This window comes from Anneissia japonica, unplaced genomic scaffold (assembly GCF_011630105.1).
Source record: "Anneissia japonica isolate Jap-2015-1 unplaced genomic scaffold, ASM1163010v1 scaffold1881_len754168_cov175, whole genome shotgun sequence".
Taxonomy (NCBI): Eukaryota; Metazoa; Echinodermata; class Crinoidea; order Comatulida; family Comatulidae; genus Anneissia; species Anneissia japonica.
In genome coordinates, this window is record NW_022757845.1 from 129746 (window position 1) to 151642 (window position 21897).

Here is a 21897-nt window from a genome sequence, read left to right on the forward strand (position 1 = left end):
TGTCCATGGTTATATAATACTGCAACATTTTTTCTTTTCTCAATAATGACAATATCCCGCAAAATTTTCAGAAGAGAGCCCAGGTCTAATACATGAGTATTAATATTTATAAAAAGATAAGGGTCCTCGTCACACAATAGAATGAACTTAGTAATAAATAAAAAAAAAATAATGGATAAACGACTTATGACTCATTTTATACCTGACTGTATATTTTTCTAGTGGGCGACAGGTTTTCATTCATATCCACTCGAGCGTGGCTCATTTTGAATGCTGATTCTGATGATAGAGTCGATACCCCAACGCAAACTACAAAGCGTTCACCTGACTGACGACATACAACGTCTATTTCAACGCGTACACAATTGCGTTTTATTACATTTTCCCCAATAGTCACCCGCTAACCATGACTTGGCAGACGACAGGCATAGGCTTACGGATATTTACAATTTTAATAGTTTTCTCAGGGACATCGCTCGCTTCTGACGATGGTATGTATTGTATTATGTAATTAATGTTATCTAGGCCTGAACATTTCAATCTAAAATATGGAGTAAGGACTAAACCGCCCTTCGTGTATTAACAACATTCGCTAAAATGCATACTATATAATCTGATTAAGTAGGCTTTGTTAATTAATATTTTGGTACACATTCATGTTTATTAGCGTGCCTTTGGCAATGTCAATACGAACAATGTTTGTACCACACTGTGTGTGTGCGATGTCGCTGCGAAAGATCGTCGTTCATTCACACACGTCAGTTTGATGATTTTGTGTGATTTATTTACGGTAAAAATCAATAGAGATATTAAATATTCTCGTTGTCAACAGCGATGCCCCACTTTGAGTAGACTCATAGTATAATACAATGCTGTCTCTTATACACATCTTCAGACTCATTTGACAAACAGATTGATGTTAATATATATATTATATATATTGTAACATAGATAGGTAAGCACGTGCGTTCAAGTAAGATAGAAAAATATGGAGACGAAATATCCGTGAACCTAATAAATGTTGTTTCTGGGTGTTTTTGAATGTTTGAATGTAACAGGTGTTTTATTTAAGCTTGTGCGATTATATCTGTGAAGTATCGTGTATGCCCTATCATTTCTCAGGCTTCTTATTAATTCAGCTAATCACCAGACATATTAAAAATTGACTGCCCCACCCCCACCCCTCTCCGAGCTTGGGGATAAAGCCAAACCGTAGCATCAACACCAATACAGTATAATATACATTAGCACTATGGTTTGGCTAGGCCACTCAGGGGAGGATTTAGGGGTGAATGGGGACGGAGGAAACACGATTTTGCTACAGATAAAGATACAGATCGTCATACAAATACTAAATGTTACAATATTTCGTAACAGCATGAATCATGCCATCGCTGGTTACTTATATATCTGTATAGTGATTGTCATTACAGTACATATTATTCCTATGAAATCTGTTCCGCCTCGTTTAAAAATTCTGGATCCGCCCCACTCTTTTTATAGAGGTTCGAGCACCAGTGCACAGATTTATAAACAAATTATACAATACTCTCCCTAGGGAGCCGATTTGTGTTGCGACTCCAACTTCGCTCCCTGTGAGAGCTACTGTAGATGGCACGACGCCGTCTGTTGATTAATTATCAGTGGCCGTCTGAACTGATCGTCGTTGAAGACGATCTGTTGCGCGCGAGTGGTGGCGTTGCGTTTTTTCGCGTCGGTCGACGAATATCAGGCGCCGTAAATACCCCGCTTTAGTAGTGTTATAGAGGGCTATATAAATACCGTCATATGTATTGCATCACGCATTCCAAGCATTTTCACTTCAAACAATGCCTAACTTCAGTGAATAAGAAGATAAGAATCCGGTTTTTTTCATCTTATCGTTTTATTTGTTCTTCCACAAAGGCAAAATATCTGGGGGAAACCAGTGCCAACCACAGTAAAAATGTGATCACTGTAGCATTTAACAGTATGTTAACTGTCGAGTGATTTAAAGAATTTCGTTGATTTTATTGATAATTTTCATGACAAAAAGGAAATTCTCTATTGTTAGGGAAATAATTTCCAGACGACAACGAGAAATCAACGTTCTCACATGCGCGGATAATAAGCATGTGACGATATGGCATTCTAAACTGTGAGACAGCCCGGAATGTAGGCCAGTTGTGGGTCCAGTCCGTTCATACATTGATTCTTTTTTTTTTTTCATATTTGGTGAGAACTTTCTCAGCTGTAATTATTGTATCCCCGTTTTTTAAACAATCATCGTTGATATTCGTACATATATTTTCTAATGCTGTTCGAACGATTGATAGACTGAAGAGATGGGGGGTTGGGGCGAAGGGAACACTGCTTATAAAATACTGTAGCTATGTAGTTTTGTCCTACATTATTATACATAATAGCGAAGCAAAGGTGTTATGTCTTCGTTTTCCTGTTGCAATTTCCTATCCCGCCGCAGTTTTTTTTATGCTTGCCTGTTTGTGGGGTGCACTAATGTGTTAGTGTACAAAAAGCAGTGGGTCTGTAACCACGTTAAACATTGCCTCAGAATATCTGCTTTGAATACAAAATTTTCCCAACTATAGATTTATATGTAAAATGACAAAATATGCGATATAGGATATCGTTTTAGGCCAGTTAACATGTCCGCATAACCTGAACCTCGGTTCCTGTTGACTGCTATATACCCAAACGGCAGTGGTGCTGTCTGCGGAGGGGGCGGAAGAGGGGCGGAGGGTGAATCAAGGAATGCATTTGCTGCTCCTTCCTCATCCCCCATTCGGTCACATTAACCCCGTCATCTGACCCCCACAATGGGGATGATATTGGTACGACTTCATTATGGATGAGTAATGGTAAATGCGTTACGTACCATCTGTTTTTGTTAACAAATATTGACTCTTACTACTGCAAGGCATTCCCAATAAAAGAGCAAACAAGCCTCTATTCCAGGCTCATTTTTTTTTTCGCGGCACGCCTCTTAATCAACCTACAACTCATTTATGAAATATTCGTATATTCTGACTTGTAATAATATATTGTATTTTGTGAACACATGTCGTGGTAAATATTGTTTGTTAGTTATAACAATTGGGTTAGAAACAGTTGGGAGAATAAATTAAAATGTACAACGATGTGGTAGAACGTGTTATAAGGCATAGCCATCCGTCGATGTATGTAGTAGCAGAAGTATTGTCATGTTTGACCCTTACCTTACTTGTATATTGAGAAAACAAGCACTATTCTCCAAAGAAAATATCAAACATCAATGTAAGAAAAATCATAAAAAAATATATCTAATAATTGAAAATGCAAATAAATAATTGATCGATTGAATATAAAATTACATACACACTTAGCAAACATTATTAATTAATAATTGAATTATTATATTTAATAAAGTGAATTTTCTTTTTTGCAATTGTGATGTATTTATTTACTGTAATTAAAATAAACTAATAATTAATAATTTAATAACTTCCCTTTTTTTATAATATCCACGGATTTATTTATATTTTGTAGATGTATAGGGTGTAGATGTAGGTGCTTGACACCTGTTCATCCCTTCATTTTCGCTGCTTTTTCTGACTTGGTCTTGTTAATCTGTTACTTTTGTGTCCAATGATGAAGAATAAGAATTAAATAAAATAATCCTAGGCCGTATGGTTCGCAACCAGTGGCCAGGGTTCACCACTTTGTTGTGTACAATCAACTGATTCACTCTGTGCTGAGTTATCACTTTATGTATATTATTGTTATTTTCTCTTTTTCACATTTGTTTATTGTTTTTGTTTATTTTATTTGATTTTTTGTTAACAGGGAAAGTAATTTTAAAGACCTATAATAACAGTTTAATAAATAAGAATTTGTGAAAATAGTAATAAAATAATGACGATAATAGTAATAATAATAATAATAATAATAATAATAATAAATAATAATAAATAATAATAATAATAATAATAGTAATAATAATAATAATAATAATAATAGTAATAATATTAATGATAATAATAATAGTAATAATAATAGTATTAATAATAATAATAATAATAATAATAATAATAATAATAATAATAATAATAATAATAATAATAATAATAATAATATTTTTAATTAGTGGTAGCATTAGTTCCTGGAACAAAATTAATGATGTTGACGGTAATAATCGATATGACCATGTTAAGAATCATAAGAACAATTATAACATAATAATGTAATAATGAAATAAAAATAAAAACAAAATTACTAAACAGTAATGATAGTAGTAGTAATGATAGTAATAATAATAATAATAATAATAATAATAATAATAATAATAATAACAATAATAACAGTAATAATAATATAGGCCTATCTTTAATAATAGCAATAATAGTGAGAAGATTTTAGTTAGCCAACAGTTGTATTTCAAAATACCAGTAAGATACTGTATTTAACTACTTTTTTGTACACTACTCTGTTTTGAACTTTTATATTTTGTTATATTTTTGCTCGCTGTTTTTCATAGTTTAGCTTTTTATTTTTTATAATGTTCTTGATTTTGTATGTTCCCTTTGTGAACGCACCATCATTCTGATGTGTGCCGCTGTTCTAAAAGCGTATGTTCAATAAAGTTCAGTTCAGTTCACTGTGGAAAGAATCAAAATGCTATATTTTAGTAGCTAATCGATCAGTATAGACCCGTCCACTGACTGCAGACTCGAACCGATCATCTTCACAGTTCATCCCCACCCCAGCCAATCATGAAGTAATTCCCTATCTCACATATTCCAAACATGTAAACAAAATAGAAATAAAAATTATAACGCACATTAAAAGCATTAGTACATTCTGGAATTTAATTTCTTCGTCATAAAATTATGATCAGCCCATGAAAGTTTATTGTATAGAACAACTAAATATTTATAATTTAATACCTGTTCAACATTCCTATTACATATAGGTTCCATTTTTTTTTCCCTTACGAAAATCGACTGTCATCTTTTATTTTTTGCCATCATTTCGATTCCAGAAAATCATTCGCACAATACTGAATACAATTATCAATCGTAGTACGCGATACTGAGTTCTGTATTATCGTTATCTAAAAGACCTGACGTCATGATGGTGATAGGAATCTGTTGTACTCTATTCATGAAAAAATATTACTACAAAGGCCAGTAACGGCACAAAAAAAAATATATTTATATAATAATATATTAGCGGGGCATAATTGACAATTATGTAGGCTTACCAGGAAGTAGGGATGTAACAAACAGGTACCACTCGTCTGAAACACGAAGTAAGTGAATTTAATAGAGGAATGTTTGCTCATTATTTCCACACGTTGAGCACGAACTATAGCTTGGTTAATACTTACAGCAATTTCTACGCCATTTTTAAAACAAGTACAATTAAATCAAATGGGAACAAAACCAGAATAATTTGGAAAATTTATTTATAAACCATAGAACATTGAACGTGTATAGAGGTCGCCCTTCATCAAAATAGATCGCTGATCGCGGGTGCTGAATTTTAGGACTGGAGGTACAGATGGAGATAGTACAACGTTTAAGTTCTTGTTAAAATGGCCCAGCTGGTTGTGGACCGAATTGGTTTGGGCCGATGCGACCAGCATATGATTTAGCTTTAGTTTAATGTAACATTCGATAGATTTGAAGAATATAAAGAATTTGCTAAAGGGAGACCAGGGAGTTGCTGGGGAGACCAGGCCCAAGCTGATTAGGCCAAGCCGTCACGGTAAATGTAGCAGTCCTACATAATTGTAGGCAGTCCAAAAGACGGCCGGACGGCTCGCTGGCTAAGCCTATGTTGGGCAATGAATTAATCTTCATCCGACCACGAGGTATCCATGATGTTGAGTTCACGTCCACCTGTTCGCAAAAGAGTTAATTATGTTGCAAATAGAAAAATATATTGGATTATCACTCCCGTCCGCGTCAAAAATTCTGGAAATATTGATGCGGGAATAAAAAAAAATTTTTTTTGCTGCATCAATTATTTCAACAGCATAAAAATAACAATGCAATTTTGCAACTTTAATTACATTTTCTTTAAAAAAAATTAAACCAGTTTTTATACAATATTTACTATTACAGACCAAATATAAACAGTCCCTCCCTCATCCGTAAAAACAAAAGTGAAATAATCTATTGTTCCGTTAAAAAAAAAAAAAAAAAAGAAAGAAAACCGCCCTCCCTCTTAATTTTTGAGAGGGAGGATTGTGCCGTAATATTGATACTGTATCTTTAAAAGTGTTTATGCCACTGGTCAGTTACCACTTTTGAGATAATGACAGTACAGAATCAATGAAGGCTGTGCATTCTTTATGTATTTTATTTTTCATATTCCATTATTTTACATTGAATTTTTTATTTTTCAGCTAGTGGTTTCATTAAAAAAAAAAAGAAAACAAAAAAACCTCCTTCTCTACCAATTTTTTTTTTTGTAAAAAAGGATGATCAACAACTCTTTTTTTTAACATGGCCCTTTTTTTTTTAACATGGCCTAATGCTATGATTGCTATCCGCGACCCTGACCGAGGCTGTAGTCGGACCCTTGGTTTGGACCCCGCTGTTGGACATGTCAAACACCCAGTTGGCAAATGTTTTTTAGCCATTTTAGCAGCTTTTAAATTAAAAAAAAAAATTCAACTGCAGAAAAAGTTTTCTTTATTGTAAAAGGACAAAATACAGAAAAGGTCAAAATACAGTAAGTGTAGGTCTAAGCATAAAGCCAATGTAAAACCACAGAACTATTCACAGGGTTTAGAGTAAAAGTTCATAGTGTCAGCCTACTATCATTGGGTGCAGTGTGTACTTGCCTTTTGTTTTCTTCCGTATATGGAATTTTATGGTGGTATCTCATTTTTCTTTTTTGCAGATTTATTTTATCCGTACGGAAATGCAACAGATCAGGAACTTCCCAAAGAGGATGATATAGGAATTGAGGTGCACATTGCCAGGGACTTCCCATATTTCGACTCGAATCACAGATCTCTCTTCGTAAGTTCTAGTTGTAGTGAGAACAGCAGCTTGGCTCAATCGGCTAAACTGTTGGTAGCCACTGTGTGTGGTCCCCGGTTCAATTCCCACCGCTGCTCTTCGTGTATTTCAGCTTGAGAGCTGAAGTGCATGTTATGATAGAGAATCGTAATTACGGATGGAACATTTAAGCGGTTGATCGTGTGTGCATTACATGCCCATGTACATGAACACAGTACACTCTTCAAAATGGAGTGGGGGATTGTCTCCCGGTGTACTGCCCAATCACCACTGGAAATAAGTCTTCCTTTCGTAGATTATTCTTGGAGTACACTGAATGAATGGACCCATTCATCTTACCTTACCCAGCTTCTTCGCGTCAAGTGACGCATAAAGCCTTAACAGAATGCCTCCATCCGTCCCTGTTGGCTGCTGCCGCTCTAGCTGCTCCCCATGATGTCCATTCATACAGGATGACCCATTCATACAGGTTCATTTTTCAGGTCCGAATTTGGATCGGGGGGGGGGGGATGTGAAACGACCTTGCCAATAAAAAAATATTAATATAATGGTCATTTTTCATATTTTAACTAAATGGAACTGATTTGCAGTCATCATAGTGGAAGGGTATCCCACATTCCCCTTCCCATAGCCTACACCCATTGCATACCTCTACATTCAGATAAAGATATAGCTAATTTCATAAGCGGCTAGAATCAGCGCTTGCTATTGGATTCTACCAGACAACCACTTATACTCCTGGGTGGAGAGGGACAAACGTAGGTGAAGTGCCTTGTCTAAAAACACAACGACTTGCATGGTGAGGGTAACAAACCTCGAACTGAAGGTTGAATGTCTGAGCCACAAAAGTTTGCGCCAACTGCTTCCACGTCCGTTTAATAACAATTAAGTTATTTTATTATTTAAAATTGATAACTGACAAATGAACTTTGAACTGATTTTTGTTTAGGTCAATGACAATGGTATCCTATCGTTTAATAAGTTGGTGGAGGCATACGAGGCGGATCCCTTCCCATTGGACGATAACCGGCGTTTGATTGCCCCCTACTGGGCAGACGTGGATCTCAGCAAGGGCACAGGTTCAGTATTTTACCGTGAAATCACAAATGATGAAGAAGTGTTTGACAGAGCAACTAAAGAAGTTTTAAGGGTGTTTGGAGGTGAACTTGGCTTGAAAAAATTCACTACAAAATGGATTTTTATAGCAACATGGGAAAATGTTCCCTATTTTTATCTCACTGGAGTAGGTGATGTAAGTTTAAGTGGAATGTATGTTTTATTTAAAAAAAACAACTCAATAATTATTATGATATTATCACCGGTGGTGAATTCAGTGGGAGGGGAGTCAGCCTGGGTGCCCAATCCCCTAAATTGAAAAATGAAATTACCTCTATATTCAAATGGAGAACATATTTGATTTTGCACACAGGTTTTTGCTGAAACTTAAGCATTTAATCTTAATATATAATTTTATGCAATATTCGCGAATCTGCGCACCTATTTTCCTAGAGATTTTCCACGTAAATTTCAGCTGGTTTTGAGACATCATCCACATAATTAAAAAAGAAAATTACAGTATGTTGCGGGGCTGTGGTGTTTCCTGTGAAAGCTCCTCTCTAGGCCCCTCTATTTAAAATTCCTGGATCCGCCACTTATCAACTGCGAAAAGTCATAGGGTTTGGGGTGAGTTGAGTGGCTGAGTGGTAATTGCAGACCACCAAATTTTGGAGCTTCCGGTGGAAGAATTTTACAAATTCATAATTATTTAATTGTATGCTTAATTTAATCTACATTTCTAGAGATACAACACATTTCAGACAGTGCTAATAACAGACGGTGTATTATCATTCGTTATGTTCAATTATGGACAACTTGAGTGGACCACAGGGTTGTCAAGTGGTGGGGAAGATGGACTAGCAAAGGGAAACAAGTCTGTTGCTGCACAGGTAAAAAACAAGTTCTCATAGTCTTGAGAGCCTTGGTAAGGGCAGTATAATAGAAGCAGTAGAATTGGCCCTAAAGGCTGCCCATACAAAAATGATTTATAAATCAATCAGCTGAGTGTTTCTCGATTTGCACATTAGAGCTAAAAAATTCCAAAAGTTTAGAGTTTTTTGTTTTTTTGTTTTTTTAAAAATAATTTTCAATCATTTGTCATTGTCTTAAGTTATGTTTAAGATTAAACACAAGTTTCTAATTTATTTATTGTTTTCAAATGTTAGAAACTTTCGACGAGCACCACTAGCATCTGTTCATATCGATAAACTTTTTATGTTGTTTAATTTAAATCGCAGAACCCAGAAAAAGTGTAGTATGGAAAGCCATATGTGCCAAAATCAATTTATTTTTAATAATTTTCACTGATTTAGACAAAGTTTAGGGAATGGTACCCAGTCTGCCGTAGTTAGTTTAAAAGGAGAGAAAATAGCTTTCACTACAAAGGTGTATAAAAGCTTATCTGTAGATCACCATTAGTAACAGAAATATCAAGTAATTTGATTGGTGGAGGGAAAGTGACTTATTATCTATCCTTTAACCTGATAGGTTGGATTCAATGCCGGTGATGGTGTTAATTTCTACTCAGTTGTTGGTTCGCGAACCAATCAGATCCTTAACATCAATAGGACGTCAAATGTTGATCGGATTGGACGGTGGATGTTCCGGGTTGACTTGACGGACATTGTGGCTGGTGGTTGTTATGACGACATTGACGGTGAGTTATTTAATTTTTATTTTACAAAGCCCTGTCCAGAATTGAAAAATTTATTTGACAATATTATGTGACATGCCTAAATATGGTCATGACGATGTCACATCATGACCATATATAGGCACATCATGACCATATATAGGCACATCATGACTATATATAGGCATACAACAGTTTTTTGTCGAAAAAAATTGATAGGACAGCAGAACTTAACTTGATGATTTTTATTTATTCAGTATGAATACAGGGATGTAATTATGAAGGGTGGAGGCTGGCAGGCCACTTAGGCTTGAAGTTTTCCACCCAGTCTAAAGCTAATTTTATGACCCTTCACACACCCTTATTAACCCACTTTTAAGTCTCTGAAATTTATTTATTTATTCTTAGTTTTCTATAGCTACAACCCTGTAAATAAGATAATAATATAGAATTTATTTATGTACATATAGTTACAAGGATAATAAAGCAAAAGAAGAAAATATTTGGTATCAGTTAAAAAAGTATAATAATTAATATAATAATATAAATTATGATAATTGAAGATAAAAAATATTCTTTCCAGACGACAGGCTATCGATCAGCCCCAGGGTTGGAAGCCTTCTAGGAGGAGAGGTGTTATATATCTCTGGACCCTGTTTTGATGAAACCAAAAGCATAAAATGCAGGATAGACGGAGTTGTTACATCGACTAGTTACAAACAACACAGTCCATTCACAGTTGAGTGTGTAACACCAATGTTGCTAAAGGTCGGAGATATTTCAGTGGCTTTGTCAATAGATGGGGGGAACACTTTCCCCTACACGGGATCTATTCATATCGGTACGTTAAAATTTATTCTATGCACACTATGTTATTTGTATCTTACAAAAACAAATTATTTAATTTTTTTTTTTATTATTATATATTTTATTTATATTTATTTTTTTATTTATTCTTTTTTTTAATTTATTTTATATTATTTATTTATTTATTCTTTAAATTTTATTCTATATCCACTACATTATTTGTATCTTGCAAAAGAATTTACTTATTTTATTTATTTATTTTTTTATTATTTATTTATTTTTATTTATTTATTTATTTTTTAAATTATTTATTTATTCGTTTATTTTATTTTATTTATTTACTTATTACCTATACACTGTGTATGTTTATATTTCTAATGTTTTTTTTTGACATGTCACAAAATTTGTTTATTCTTGTTTTGACTTTATATTACTATATCGTAAAAGACTGTACAGTAGTTAAAACATATGTTTATTTTGCGCAAAAAAACATTAAAAAGAAGTTCTCAATCATTCGTTTTTATTCAATGTGCTCTTTCCCGTTTAGCAAACTTTGCTTTCCCGTTTAGCCAACAAACCTCTTTGAAATTTTTTACATTGCTACAAATATTGCTCTTGGCTAAATTCCAAATTATCTACTTAAAAGAGTTTACAAACTGTTAACTTTCCTTGCAACAGGATACCCAAGTCCAGAAGCACTTAATAATTGACGTTTTATTGTATAGTACTTCCTTATTGATATAAGTCAGACAATAAGTGAAGAACTTATTTCTACCTGATTAATCTTTTTATGTAGTGTTTATGTAGTGTTTTCAGAGAATACGTTTGATTGTTATCATACAAGTATTTATAAAGGCCACTACAACAACACACTTGGCGCCCTGTTAATGTATAGGTTGTCTGTGTTCTAATGGGGGGGGGGAATATTTCAAAAAAGGGGTTATCCAGTGGCAGATCCAGAGAGATCGAGAGACAACACTACCCTAGGGAGCGTTCACCTGCAAAATTTTGGTTTTCTAGACACCCAGAAATAACCTGTAAATGTGTTTTGGGTGGTCAGTAATTTCCTTTTCTTTCTTTTTTTTTAATTTCCAAAGAGTTGGGATGGTGGGGGGGGGCAGCATGCCTCCAATCCCCCCACATCCCTAAAACAAATTCCGTCTCTGCTATCATTAGTAATGGAGGTGTTTCTCTTTAGAATGGACACTTTATTTATTATTAATATTTTATAGGATTTTTAGGGGTTTTCTGGCATCGCATGTTTTTGTCTTTTGTCTTTTGTTTTTGTGAATGTTTAATTCAATGTATAATAGCAATAATTATATCTTATATATTATGATATTTTGTCAGTAGTTTGTAGAAATTTGTGCAATTCAGGATTACTTCATTTTAAATGTAATCTTAAAATCTTTTAAAATCATAATATTAATAATTAATAATGAGAATGAAAATAATAAAAATAATATGTTTAAAGATTTGCATGGCGAAGTAATAATAGTAGATCACCTCATAGATAGTTCTGAAAAGAACTGTTGTTTGTTCAGAATGTCTCAACATTTTGATTGATTTGCTTCAATCATCTTCAGGATAATAATACCTGCAGAGAATCCAGACAAGGAAGTACTTATGTATAATATAAATAATGATAATAAAAATACAATAAATAAGTATAATTTTTGTTTTACTACTGTGGTTTTTTTTTAAATGTATTTTTATGCCTTTATATGTAAACATCTCTTTCACAATTCAGTTTCATACTATGAAATTATGAATTTTGTTATGTAAAAATTAAAGTTGTCAAGCTAACATCATAGCCCAGTTAATTTTGGGATTTTGGTTTTGATTTTTAAGAAAAATTTACTGAAATAATTGTTTATGTAAAAAATATATAATTTTGAAGTATTGTATCATTGTGTATCATTAAAACGATTATATTGTGTGTGTATATATATCAGTGAGTGTCATCCTAGACAGCAGCAATATCATATTTTCCTTCTTTTCTTTTTAGTGAGTCTTGATATAATACGTCCACCCATCACCTTCACCTCCAGTGGCGATACTTTAGACATTTCCTGGCCAGTGGGAAATTTTCCGTACTTTTATTCTACTGCAGAAGACATCCGCGTGGATCTCAACATGTATACCTACCAAGAAGGAAATTCTAATCGTAGAAGCATTGGTGGCGACATTAGGCTGGAAAAATTAGTAACCGTTGTTTCAGACATTGCGTTGACGACTGCAGGCTATGAACTGGACCTAGCGTCCTTGCCTGTGGAAGGAAAAGATGTTGGACTACTACAAATAGTGGAGCATTCTGTAGCGCCCTCTATAGATGTTCAGTGAGTGAATTAAATTCTTTAACTTCATTCTATCATACATTGTTATATTACCAATAATTTTATATCATTTCTTATTTGTTATTATTATTTACATATGATTTTTATTATTATTTTATTTTTATTTTTTATATATTTATTTATTTTTTTAAATTATTTTAATTTTCCATGTTTATTTCTTTTGCATTATTTATAGGCCTAGTATGTGGAGTTTGCCTTTCAACCTTAATCCCAGTAATTCTGACAGTGCCACAACGTGGTGTAATGAGTGGGCTAGGACAGCGGAGGGGGTAAATCCAACTGATGACACACCTCCCTGTCCATGTACTCTGCAGCAGGCTATAGCAGACACAACCTGGTACGAAGATGACCCCTTCTGTAATAAAGGATCACAGCTAGAGCGTAATTGTAAAAACAGACCTGACGCCGTACATTGTGTAAGAGCTCGTCTTCCAAGGTAAGAGCTGGGATAGTTGTAATAGTAAAGTTTCCTCTCTTAGAAAGTGAGTTTGAGTCCAATTTGGAGGTGGGCTTATACCCAGGGACCAGTAAAATACTACAGTCATAAAATTGCAATCAAAAGTTAGATTGTTTTCGTCTGAGCCTCTCCATAAATCTAATCTAAGACATAAGTTACTATTTGTCGGATAAACTGGAGCCAATATGTGTGCACTGAACTGTGGTTCAATTCGCATGTCTGAGTGCTCAGCTTGTGCTTAAGTTTAGAGGATTGGAAATCAAGTTTGAAAAGCGCACCATCATTTTTCGGATGAGACATTTAAGTCATTGGTCCCATGTTGCAAAATGGCCCATGTGCATGTTAAAGAACGCAGTACACTCTTCTGAAAAGAGAAGGACCCCACTAGAAATATGTCTTAGGACTTTTCATGTGTTAGTATCTTGGTGCATATCAATGAAGAAATCCAATTCTAAGGAGGAACTTAAAATTGACTCAAAAGTCGTTGAGGTGGGCTTATACCAAGGACCCTTTGATATAGAAGCAGTTGGCGTGTCGGTTGTGGCTTGGAATTCCAACCTTGCGGTCAAGTTTTTGAAACTCCCACTGTGCAAGTCGCTTGTGCCCTTGGGCAAGGCACTTTATCTATGTTTGTCTCTCTCTACCCAGGAGTATAAATGAGCACCTGGTAGCATGTTGTAGCATTCGTGCGCTATCCAATGACCAGGGGTAATAACACTCAAACAGCTTTGAACACATAATTTGGAATTGGCGCTATATATATGTTCAAGCATTAGTACAGTTTTTTTTATCAGTTGTAACACAGTAGCACACATATCCATCTAATATAAGATGCTCAGGGCGCTTGAAATGTGGACTAGGAACTCGATTAGTCACTTTGTGTTGCTTCATGTGTTAGAAATTATCATCAAAAACACAACCTTATACTAACCGAGATTTCTTTTACAATTTGTATATATTACAAACCTGCCCACTGCCAATAATGATGATTTCGAATAAAAATACAATTTTGTTTCTTGCCAGTTAGCGCAACCGCCAACACAAAAGAATCGAAATTTCAGAAAAAAAATAAAAGTTTTTCTTTATTTTTATTTTGCCCACTGCTGTCTTGAAATCTCCAAAAATATAATATGTATATTTCTTCCTAATTATATAAATTAAAAGCATTTTGCCATCCCATTACTACGATGTTTACATTCACCAAAACAATTTTGTTTTTATTTTCTCTCCTCTGTCTGCATGTATTTGGCAAATGATTTTCTGAATAAGAATAAAAAGTTTTATTTTCATTTACATTCTGCCCTCTTCCTATGATCGTTGAAGTATTAAGTTTGTAAAACAAGGTGTAAAAATTCTCACTTAACATATTATAATTGATGTGACTTGATATGATGACTTTTTAATGCTAGTAAGATCTGTGCAGCTATTTGAAGCAATCATTATTAATATTAGCTACGTTCACATTCACGGGTTAACATGATCCAGGCAAGGAGGTATACCTCCTTGATCCAGGGATCATGATCAAGCCAGTCATTTTTTAACCTACCAGATTCAAATAGCGTGCTCACCTTTTTGTGGTCAAAGTGGGCATGTTGATGTATCATGATTAACCTTGTTTAACATGATAAATTAATTCATGAGATCTAATTCAACCAATCAGGGTTTAGTAAGTCCAATATTCGAGACAACCTCACCGGTTGTGCTTCTGGTAGTTATCATGCAACACTGCACATCATTAGCATAAATAGATCATGATGTTGTTTCTATAGGAACAGTTTTTCTCTAAGATGCTAAAGTTATCATGATGTCAGATCATGATAACTTTATCACAAAAACTTATGTGAATGTGTCTACTATCAATTGATCAATTTAAATCAATATTATAATCATTTTTGTCAGTTTATCTGCTTAATATTGTACAGAACTATTGTTAATTAATCATAATATTTTTTCCAGTACAAACGGTAATGGAAACCAGTGCTGCTATAGTGTGGATGGATACATCCTTCATCTAGAAGACTTCTCATCAGGCGGTAGCCATCAGCTTTATCACCATGCCGGTGCTTCTCCTTACGACCTAGTCGGCGATATCCCATTCCTCTCAAACTACCTGTGGGACGTGATTCCCTGGAATCAATGCTGCGTAAGGTCAAGTAGTCACAGCTCATGCCAAGCGTACTTGAATAAAAGACCGTCGGACCAGTGTCTTGACTACAACACACCTGAACCAGGTAATTTGGCAAATAGTATTTTTTCTGAGGGGTAGTTCTATAATCTAGCTGTGCAGTGTCTGAATTGTCTCCATTCCACCTCCTGAAACACCCCTTGAAAGTAATAGAAATGTCCATCTCAGCTGCCATACTGTATATATGCTGAATACTACTATGTGTTTGCCCTCATTCCTCCATCAGCCTGTAAAGTGCCCCATTCAAAGCACTGATTAAAAGTTCCCATATTTAGGCATAATGTATGACATCATCATGCACTTATATGGGCATATCACACATATTTGTCACACAAAATTTGATAGGGCGAGTTTTATTATAATTCCATCTTTTTTTTTGTTTACTTCCGCAGCAAGTATATTTGGCGAGCCACATATTATTACATTTGATGATGCCAGGCTGGCATTCAACGAGCTGGGAGAGTTTGTCTTGATGCAGTTGACCTCTGCATCCGAGTTGACCTCTGCCACAGAGTTTGAGATTCAGGGAAGACTGCAGCCATTTAACAGTATGTCGACTACTTTCTTTCAATGATGTTGAAATAAATTAATCTTTAAATTTCTATTGAATATCATACCATCATCAACACCATCATAATAAATATCATCTCTATCGCTATCATCGTCATCATTGTCATAATCATCATCATCGTCATCATTATCATCATCATCATCATTCTTATTTCCATCACAACAATAAGCAAATTTGTCAGTTGAAATGTGCATGCATTCAGTTAACATAATGTTGTGTGTATGTTTGATGTGTCGATTGACATTGATGTCAGTGAGCGTGTGTAATCAAAGTACAAATTGGCTTTTTATAAATCCTTCATAATTATGGTCCTATAGGATAATTTAGATGCGTTACGCAAACTCAAATTATGCCAATTTATCACCACTTTCGATGGTATGAACACTGCACTGATGCAAAACGCGTCACTTCAAATAATAATATCAATATTTTAAATATGATAGTGAAACAGTTTCGGCTTTCTTTTAAGCCATGTGGCTGCGTTTTGATGCGCCCTATTTTTATCCCACTGACATTGGTTTATCATGTTTATTCAGAGACTGCTACAGAACCAGGAACTGTTGGCACCGCCCTGACTGCCTTTGCTGTGTACTATGCTAAATCCACGACATACATCCAAGTGGTGCTTAGTGAACGTCGAACAATGGATCTAATGGTGTGGGAGGAAGGACAGATGACGGAATGGCAGTTGATTGATTTCGCGGCAGGATCATGGTGGAGGTTGAATGGTAATAATTATATAAAATGAAAATAATTATAATTAATAAAACAAAGAAACAAGATAGAATAATTATATAAATATATAAGATTTAAAAATATGCATATTACACTAGTTCTATTCCATCATGCATTACTTGTATTTCTATTGCACTAATTCCTTGTATTTACAAAGCGCTAATTACCCTCCATTTATTATACATCTGCACCATCATTTAAAAGATGTTTAAACAATTGTCCAATAAATGGCCCATGTGCATCTTAAAGAACGGAGATTGTCTCGCAAAGTGGTGGCACTGCCCTGCAGCTGTTGTGTCTCCCCCAGGTCGACTATTGATTGCTCGCATAATAAAAACCTTATTAAAAAATAATTAATTTTTTTAGGTGTTACTGTTTCTTCAACTACGCCATCAGAAATCTTGATTCAGTATGATAATGGAATATCAGCTCAGGTCAGAGTTCATAGTAATTCAACAGCCATGGCGCTATTGGTTTTAGCACCTGAGTCCTTCAAGATGCGGACAACAGGACTTCTAGGCTCATGGAATGATAATCCTGAGGATGATAATGTATCATCAACTGAATGTAAGTAAGATTTAAACTTTGTTTACACTACAAAGATTTATATGACAAAAGTCTGTGATTTGCCCACATAATAAATACTTTATTTTAAAAGAGTAAATCTTGATTTACTCAAGGGTGCTTTTCATCAAGGCCGTGCAAGGCCATATACATATATGTAGTATAAATATTAGAAAAATAAATGCAAACACAATGTAGTAATAAATCTCAGATAAGGAAAGTATAATACACACTTCAAGCACCGAAACGTACACCACTGCACCGGGACCCAACATTTCGACATTAACTATGTCATCATCAGGAATGATCATTATTAATTATTAATTATTCATAAATTAATAATAAATGAAAAAAGCATTAATTATTAAATTAATTAATTATATAATTAATTAATTTATTAATTATAAATTATTATTATTAATTTATTAATTATTTATTTATTTTTTTAATTTTTTAATTTTGTTTAAAATTTATTTATTTTTATTTTTTTAATTTTAAAATTTGTTTTTGAGCATTTTAAACTTCCCTATTACATTTTTACTTATTTATTTATATATGTTTATTTATTTATTTTACTGATTTATGTTTTATTATAAATGTATTATTATTCTTCCTTTTTATATCTTTTTACATTTTTTTAAACTTTTTAATTTTAACTTTGAAATTTAATACTTTAATAAATTGTTTTAACACATTTTAATATGCTTTTTAACCTACTATTTTATGCTATGCAGCATTTAAATTTAACTTGATTACTATTGTTTTTTCCTCAAGGACCCCATTGGAAATAAGTCGTTTTTATACAACTTTCATGGGCTATCCTAGTATACCATGGTTTACAACAAAGCATTTTATTGACTTTAATTTTTAATGTTTTTAAAATTTTTTAAAGTATGTTTAACTTTTAAGAAAATTATTGTTATTTGCTATTTGTTGTTGATGTGGTGTACTGAATAAAGTCAAATCAAATCAAATCAATTTGCTCCAAGATATATTATATATTATGGTTCCCTTTTTTTTCCAGTTGTGGTTGCAGCTTCCAATTCCTTCTTTCACTACGAGGCACTAGCAAACTACACAACATACAATCAGCCTGGATTCGTCCCTATATCCACGTTGCCGTCCACTATACCGGAGGAACAGGTTAACCTTCTATGCGGGAATAGCATGGCATGTGCTTATGACTATCAGAAAACCGGAGATCCAAATGTTGCCAAAGGAACTAAAGACGCGGAGGAGGATTATGATAATACGGATGATTCTACAGAAGATGGTGAGTTTGGGGAATCATTATCATCACCATCGTTATCATCATCAACATCATTATCATCATCATTATCATCATCATCATCATCATCGTCGTCATCAATATTATCATTCATTATCATCATTGTTAAAAAGAAATTTTAATTAAATTTAATAATTTGTACTAATAAACAAAATTTTATAAATTGTAATTTTTATGAAGAATTTTGATGTATATTTTATATCGCATGCAATTCAGTGTTAATTTTACTGCCATTTCTGATCTAAATAAAATGGTATGAAATAAAATATTTCCATTCCAAAATACTTAATAATACATTAACCAGTATTAGGCCTAGGGTGATTAATGTTGCACTGTGTTTTCTTGCAGTTTCTGTCTGCCCTAGATTGGATGCACCCGTTGACGGCACTAAGATAGGCACTGTTTACATATATGGTATGAGTGTTTCCTTCACATGTAGAGAGGGATCAACGTTAGTGGGCTCAGAGAGTCGTACTTGCATCAACGGGGCGTGGTCAGGAAATGCAACGTCCTGCGAAGGTATGAATTTGATTGTGTGTGCTTTTTAAATTGATTTTCACAGATAAAGTGTCAATACTGCCTCAGCCCCAACAAAGTTGTCGGTGGGGTTAGAAATGGTTAATGATTATGGCACCTGTAGGTGCCTGGAAATGGCACTCTCAGATTTAAATTTGAATATGATTTTCTTTTTTTCTCTTCCATTTTTGAAATATAATTTTGAAAAATTTAGGGGGTGGCCGGGGCTGGCTGGGTCTCCCCATGAATCTGCCACTGATTGAGTATGCCAGGGTAGCTATGAATCATGATAAATTGGCAGTATGCCCAGTGAGCCTAGTTTAAATAAAATTCAGTAGACGTTGGCCTATGTTCATGAACAATTGTTATGGTTGGCCTACGGTTCCTGAAAATGGCACAAAAATTTCATCCGTTTCATTTGACTTGGGCCTAGTTTCTATATGACTGCAGGTAGACATGGGCAAAGCTCCTTTTCAATTAAATTGAATGGGCCTATAGCTAAACAAACTTAGATAGACATGAACCGTGTTCCTATTCAGTTGCGTAGACATAGGCCTATTGTTCCTCAACAATGGAGCCGGCGCTGGGCCTAGCTCCATGATCGAATCAAATCAAATCAAATGTATTTGTCCAATAGTAAATCACATTGAGAAAATCATTGTACAAAGATTACAGAAGCATGTGACATGCCTAAATATAGTCATGATTATATCATATCATGACCATATATAGGCACATAATGACTATATATGGCATAAGATGAGGTTCTATATCAACAGCAACTATTTATGTTTTCTTCAGGTCCAGAACCAGATAAAATTACAAAAACAAATATCATCTTACCCCTAGTCATCGCAGCGGGTGCTTTGTTTGGAATAATCAGTATCATTATACTAATAATGATATGTAGGATCAGGAGAAACCGGAAGAAAAAGGAAACAATTGAGATGGACCCGACCCATGAGAGGGGACCAAGGTATATATATATGTAAAAATATGAATAAATATACATTTCATATATATTTATATGTATTTTTGATATATGAGGCAGTAGAATGTGGCAATATTGTATACTTTAGTACAGAGAGCCATAATACTTTTACTTATGGCAACAGTAAGCTGATTCCAGTAAATGGCTCATCATTTTAAGGCTTACAATGTTGAGAATATGATTAAATTAAAAACTCAATTTTCATTTTTGGCTCACTTATGCTGGTTTTCCATACAAAGCAACACCCCTCAACAATTAATGGAACAGTCTACTTCTGTTATGTTTATAAAGCCTGGTTTCCATAAAATCACTACAGTGTTTTCGGTGCAATTGTTGAACTGCGCAGAAGTCCCTGACGCAATCGGGAAGGCTCCCCGATTCGACCGACCAATCAGCACCACTGAAAGCTCTCGGCGATTGTATGTAGCGATTGTATGGAAACCAAACTTAAGGTACACAATAATCCTCCCTTGATAATTATTTATTTTATTTTTTGTTTTATATTTATTTTTCAGCAATATTCCAAACCCTGGTTATGATGACTTCGACGAAACACCACCAGAAGAGAGAAAAAATGTAGTTCAAATAACTCCAGGAGGTGATCCGGAGTATACTAAGTTGGATGATCATAAAAAGAAGGGTATTGATAACGACTATATGTCAATTCGCAATGGAGCTAGATTATTAAATGGATATGACTATCCGGATGAAAAGAAAGAGTAAGTCTTTAACATAAACAAAGGATTGAAGATTAATTTATTGACTTGTCCATAAAAAAAATACAAATGCATATTAAAATGGAAATTTTTTTGTTGAACACATACATTGACAAGTGGAAGTGGAAAGACATTTTAAAAAGAAAAAAAGGAGGACAAAGGCTGACAAGGATGTCAGAAATAACAAAGCAATTAAAAGAGATTGCACTCAACTGTAATGAGACAAAAAACAAAAAGCAATGGATGGGAGGCCTGGTTGGAGATCATGTCAAACCAGAGGCACCAGTATGGGTTGTAAAGCCTGTTCCTGCAACAAAAGCAAGAACAGTAACTGATGATGATGATTGATTGACAAGTACAATTTAAAATACTGTATATTATTATATTAAAGTACAACACGGAATATATACTATAGAGTAAAATATTCAATGTTAAAAAGATGTTAAGAATCATTGTAAAAAATTATAAAAGATCCAATGAAAAAAAAAGAGAGTCATTAATACCTGCGCCAAAGGAGGTTATGTACGTGTTTACTGCTGTTTGTCAGTTCGTAAGATTATGCAAAAACTAATAAATGGACCATCATAAAATTGAGTGGATTGGTACATAATATTTAAAGAAATATGTGACCTCTGGGATCCCTCAGGGTAGTGTACTGGGCCCTATGTTGTTTAACTTGTTCATTAATGACCTTGCTTCCTCTTTATCATCTTGTGCCTTATTTGCTGACGACACCATCATTTATAGAGATGTCCATAGCGTTAATGATGAATATTTAGTCCAAAGTGATTTAAATGCACTCTCCGCGTGGTGTGCCTCGAATGAAATGGAATTAAATTCAAATAAAACTAGTATTCTTCACATTACTAGATCTAAAAAGGAGTACCGTCCGATTTACTACTTGAATGGCTCCCCAATTCAATCTGTCCTAAATCACTCCCACTTGGGCGTCACTATTAACCATACCTTAACTTGGGATGACCATGTAAAAAATATTACAGCAAGGGCAAA

At 34.1% G+C, this 21897-nt stretch overlaps 1 protein-coding gene across 2 annotated transcripts in view; it reads left to right on the forward strand.

The window, feature by feature from the left end:
• Positions 1–288: 288 nt before the first annotated feature.
• LOC117124892 (sushi domain-containing protein 2-like) overlaps positions 289–21897 on the forward strand; it is a 25442-nt gene continuing 3833 nt past the window's right edge. The window contains exons 1-16 of one of the 2 annotated variants that reach the window (XM_033271223.1): positions 289–491; positions 6889–7010; positions 7960–8262; positions 8810–8956; positions 9555–9723; positions 10283–10540; positions 12515–12845; positions 13039–13299; positions 15277–15551; positions 15898–16053; positions 16613–16804; positions 17178–17378; positions 18400–18648; positions 19012–19182; positions 19981–20155; positions 20686–20889. In XM_033271223.1, the coding sequence (XP_033127114.1) occupies positions 407–491; positions 6889–7010; positions 7960–8262; positions 8810–8956; positions 9555–9723; positions 10283–10540; positions 12515–12845; positions 13039–13299; positions 15277–15551; positions 15898–16053; positions 16613–16804; positions 17178–17378; positions 18400–18648; positions 19012–19182; positions 19981–20155; positions 20686–20889 (3299 nt within the window). In that variant the 5' untranslated portion in view covers positions 289–406. Of the gene's footprint in view, positions 492–5551; positions 5852–6888; positions 7011–7959; positions 8263–8809; positions 8957–9554; positions 9724–10282; positions 10541–12514; positions 12846–13038; positions 13300–15276; positions 15552–15897; positions 16054–16612; positions 16805–17177; positions 17379–18399; positions 18649–19011; positions 19183–19980; positions 20156–20685; positions 20890–21897 lie in introns of those variants that run through there. The other variant, XM_033271225.1, reaches the window with a different exon arrangement.